Raw genomic sequence first — 5223 nt, 5'->3', positions numbered from 1 at the left:
TAATATCATTAGGCCTTTGTAATCACCGCACGACGCGCGACTAACATGTCAACTAACACGCGCGTGGGTAAATCGTCACGTACGCTGACGGTTTATGGTCTGGTTGCTATGGTTTTTGTGACGTTCAGCATGTAGGGACGCACGTGCGCCTAGAATGTCGATGCCAGAGTTATAACCTTTGATGTCCCGAGATGTGCGTCCTTTTGTTGAATTACCTTGCTCCAAGTACCAGGGTCCTGGGTTGAATTCCTGTGACAGCAGGACTTTTCTTCACACTGATAAAAGCATCACATTATTTTCATCTATTTAAGAGGGCCCCTGGAATAACCTCCCAATAGACCCTATCAATTACACTAGCCTCTCATCTTTTAAAAGAAATTTAGAATTAAGTTATTTAAGTTAACTAAATTCAGTTCATTTCCATCACTTTGTTTTTTAGACAATTTATTATTTTCTTTTTCATACACTCATATATTTTTAGAATTATTATTATTTATTTATGAATCCTTTCGAGACAAGGTCTTCCTTCTAGATAGGGATTTTTACAACAGTTCGCCTAGTTACACAATTATGTTGTCTTTACATTTATATTATCATATATTCAATATTAATACTAATCTGTTGTGTACTGAGCTGTTGTTAATTAAAGGTGTTATGTACCAACTGAACTGAAAATATCAACCTTCTCAGATACGCTGGAAGGGTGACCCTCTATAAATATGGCTTTAGAAATCATACAGATGGACAAATATATAGGTACACATAAAATGATGTAGGCAGAAAGAGAAACACACCAAAACATGCACATCCTGCAAACCTACACATAATCAAATATTTACCTTGAAAACTGTCCATGGGCTAAGACAAGACCTTCTAACCTAATAGGAAACTTAACGTCACAGCTTCCAACCATGTTTTGTATACGAAACTCTATAAACTTTGCCTTGAAAAAAGAAAACACAAATCATACATATAATCAGAAATTTTGTTCACATATGAAAAAGAAATGAATAAAAGAGAAAAAAATCTCCTGCACTGCAGCTGCTACAAGTCCCCATCCCACAGCTGCCGCAGGTCCCCCAGCTTATTCACTGCAGTTGCTGTAGGTCCCCAGCTTATTCACTGCAGCTGCTGCAGGTCTCCCAGGTCCTGCACTGCAGCTGCTACAAGTCCCCCAGCTTATTCACTGCAACTACTGCAGGTCCCGCAGTTTTGCAGACTTTTGCCAGCTCCTGTACTGCAGCTGCTGCAGGTCCCATAGTTCCTGCACTGCAGCTGATACAGGTCTCAAAGTTCCTGCGCTATAGCTGCTACAGATCCCCCAGCTCATTCACTGCAGCTGCTGCACGTCCCCAGCTCCTGCACTGCTGGGCTTCCTCACCTCAAAAATGAGTTACTTTAACAGTAACCATATTAATGTATATATACTGACATAAATTTCTTACTGGGAACCCAAGTTTCTGGATAACACGAGCATATTTCCTTGCTGCTAATCTGGAGAGGTCTTCACTTTTGGCCCCGGTACAAACCATTTTTCCAGAACTGAAGATCAATGCTGTGGTTCTTGGATCCCTGATACGCATGATGACTGCTGCAAATCGCTGTAATACATAACATACTAAAAATGTTAGGCTACTTCCCTTCCCAATGAAGTTTCTCTATATTCTTATATGAAAAGAATATAAGAACAGAGCAACATCAGCTAAGACAGCATTAAACCTATCTAGATGGCAAACAGGGGTTTAGCCAGAAAAACGAAATAGGCTGTCCAATAATGTTATAGTTTAATGCAACATTTGATAGATTTGAAAATATAAAGAATTTGCTAAAGGTAGACCAGGCACAACTGGCTAGGCTGAGCTATGTAGGCCAAGCCGTCCAAGCAGACACGGTAGAAGTGGCCATACTAAATAATTGTTGGCCATCCAACAAACGGCCAGATGGCTCGCTGGCCAAGCCCTTGATGGCAAAGCCTACAAAGGTAATTCACATCTGTTGTGTGTAGAGCTACTTATGTGTATAAGCACACATATATTTCAGGTACAAATATATGATTTTGTATTAATTGCATTGAATTTAAGTACAGTATTTATTTTTTTTTAAATAAATTTTCTATATCTGAAATGTCAAAAGCATTCATCTTTTGATTTTTGGGAGCGCAGATGAAAAATTTTTTTTAACAGGATTTGAATCAAGGAACCTGGGATCCAAATGCAATCACCTTAAACCACCAAACTGCATTACAATTTAACATTCAGAATACAAGGTGGCTTTGTTTGAGTTTAGTTTAGTTCAGTGATACTAGCATTTATGTACAGTATTATTTAATAATTTCAAATTTGTATTTTGTAATTTGTTCACACATCCAACAGTGTAAATACCAATTACTGGATGAACATAAATATATAAGAATGATAAAAAATAAAAAGCAGAACATTACACAAATGCTTACTTGTAGAAAACAAAAATTCTTACTTTTGGATTATATTCGGCATTTCTCGCATGTAAGGCAATTTTCTTTAGGTCTAATTTACAACCTAAATTTACAGTTGATACAATATTTCTGAAAGAAAACCAACAATGTTATTGCTCAATGTCAGTACTACCAAAGGGGGGGGGGCAACCTTTCATTTCGAGACCCCTTTAATTTTAAGGTTCCTCTAATTTGAGACCATCTTTTCAAAATACTGTACCAACTAACAATCTTCTATATTTTAACACAAAGTTAACTCTCTCTAAACGGAGACCGAACTCTGAGACTACTCCAAAATATCACGTCTCAAATGTTGGTCTCAGTTTAGAGGGTAAACTGTATCTTTATCTTAGATACCTTATAACAAGCTGTGATTGGGGGGGGGGGGGAGAATGTGCACTGACAATTCTACAACAGTATCAGATGACTGTGGAGACAATCAATCATAATTATCACTCCTGGATATTTCTATGGGAAAAATGTATTATCAGCAGAATGAACAGGGCAATAGCCAGGTTCAGAAACTCACTGTAATTGTGGGAGAATACCAGTGTATTCACTAGCCGGAGTTGCTGGGTTCAGCGGAGTCATTGGGGAACTCCCTGGGGTTCCAGGATGTTGCCAAGAGAATGGAACAGATGGCGTGGACATGACAGCATTGTGGGAGCCGACCGCAGGGGATGCACCAATCTGAGGTGATTGTCGACTGCTACTGCCATGTCGATGCTGCTCATCCTCGGACTGCTGCTGTTCAATAACCTGTAAGTAGATGAAGTAGTAATTTAGATTGGCAAGTTTTGTTTTTTTTATCAATTGAGATGCTGATGCAGTTTTCAGCTAATGAACCTTTAAATATAAAACAAAATCTGTTAGCTTAGGCTTACTTTGTTTATTTTTAAAAGTTAAGTTTAGCTGTGGTCTACTCTATGCCCTATTATTAACCATATATAGCCCCTACAGGCTTCTAGAATGTTATTTCTGTGGGAAAAGCTAGCCTAGGCCTCACAAACAAGCCTGTGGGCCTAGGCTAGGCCTACCTAGGCCCTAGCTAAATTTAATTTAATTAAAGTATTAACATCGAATTTGTAACTTGTTAATTACAATTTCACCAAAGTCATCAAATAACTTATACAAAATCATCATTTCATTAATTATATAATACGTACTCGAGGAGGACGTTGGATGGGAGGCTGCATCAGCATGGCAGAAGGTGTCATCGGTGCATGGTATATGGCAGGGCCACCAGAGCTTCCAGGAGTTGCAAGGCCTGGCGATGAAAGACTGGAAACTGCCTGGTTTGAATTCATTTCGAAATACACAAACACTGCTTTTTCGATATTCTATGCTATGGTGACACCAATTAATAGGCTATCTGAGATAATTGATTACAAATTACACTGTAAATAATCATTTAGAATATCCGAAACGAAACATCTTTGTCAGTTTGTGCAATTTCTATTTCTTTTCATGTCAAATCACGGTCACTTCCCTTGAAAACGCCACCAACGGCTCTATTTTTGCATGAACCATAGAGATAATAGCTCTATGCTCTATTCAATGGCATGAACCAGTGTGACCACTGCTTGGGTATTTACCCAAGATCTTGGGTATTTTGACTTGGTCTTGGGTTCTTGGGTATTCCGTTCAAATCCTTGGGTATTTTATTTTTACTAAGAAAATTTAATATTTTTGTCATAGAGGAAGAATTAAGAAGTAACAAAGTATATTTCAGTCCATTCAAGTAAGCAAAACTCAATGAACTGCACATAACATTGTTAATTGCTGTAAATATGGGTTCAGAATTGTTTTTTGTGATTTGCGTTGCCATTGATCTTACCTAATTAATGCATTACATACTAAAACTTGATCACTGATCTACTGATAACACTGGCCGACTGAGGGCGATTTTTCTATCCGTATTATCACCTCATGTATATTAATTTTAATAATTAACACAAACAATTACAATAAAAAATGGTTTATAAATTTATAAACTAAAAGGGAAACTATGAATGCGAAAAACACGGGTTTTTTTTCAAATTTTAATGCATTTTCAGGAAGCTTGGGTAATTTTGGGCAATTTTTGCTGAATCTTGGGTAATTTCGACCCAGTCATTGGGTATATCAAAAATTGTGAGTGGTCACACTGGCATGAACCGCCAAAAACATTGCAGGTCGAGATCCATGACTAAATGGAAAAAAAAGGATTAGCCTTTTATTTATCTCAGTGATTAATCTCTTAGGTTTTCACACCTAAACATAAGAAATCCTTGACTGATGCACATTTATTTTATAATGTTATGCCATAAATTATATAGTGGGCTACGAATAATGTTGTATTTCATGATTTTGAACATCTTCACGCTTTTCCCGTTAATTGGCCAAGTAGGCCTACTTACGAAGATATGATATTAATCATTGTTTTTGGTAAGGTATTGGTCAGCTATTCAATATAATACCCTACACCTCTCTGGTGATAACCATTCAAGCAAGGCCTTACTTATCAGCCAGAGCAGAGAAACGTCGTAGAACTGAATAGAAATAAATGCGTTCATGTACTGTAGTAGTACGAGGTTTTGGGGCGATAGAGAACACACTCCTTACGAGCAAGCGTTGAATCCTTTCATATTATTGATAGGGCCTATGCTGTATAGGCCCTTGAATTGAAAAATTTAATTTGCTTTGTTTTATATATAATAAGACAGAATTTAGCACTTTTGATCAGTTTCATTAAGCATTAACTGAGAACC

At 37.4% G+C, this 5223-nt stretch overlaps 1 protein-coding gene across 1 annotated transcript in view; it reads right to left on the bottom strand.

Annotated features, from left to right (window-relative positions):
- Window positions 1-3983, bottom strand: part of LOC117123939 (TATA-box-binding protein 1-like) — a 7972-nt gene extending 3989 nt beyond the window's left edge. Inside the window, exons 1-5 of the mRNA XM_033270035.1 lie at window positions 3640-3983; window positions 3003-3232; window positions 2476-2563; window positions 1446-1601; window positions 840-943 (exon numbers count right to left, since the gene is read on the bottom strand). Coding sequence (XP_033125926.1) covers window positions 840-943; window positions 1446-1601; window positions 2476-2563; window positions 3003-3232; window positions 3640-3780 — 719 coding nt within the window. The 5' untranslated portion in view covers window positions 3781-3983. The remainder of the gene's footprint in view (window positions 1-839; window positions 944-1445; window positions 1602-2475; window positions 2564-3002; window positions 3233-3639) is intronic.
- Between the last annotated feature and the right edge of the window lie 1240 nt (window positions 3984-5223).

The sequence above is a fragment of the Anneissia japonica genome, unplaced genomic scaffold (assembly GCF_011630105.1).
Source record: "Anneissia japonica isolate Jap-2015-1 unplaced genomic scaffold, ASM1163010v1 scaffold287736_len1891122_cov214, whole genome shotgun sequence".
In the NCBI taxonomy this organism is placed as follows: Eukaryota; Metazoa; Echinodermata; class Crinoidea; order Comatulida; family Comatulidae; genus Anneissia; species Anneissia japonica.
The sequence above is the reverse complement of the archived record's forward strand: the minus strand, read 5'-3'. Positions and strand labels throughout refer to the sequence as shown.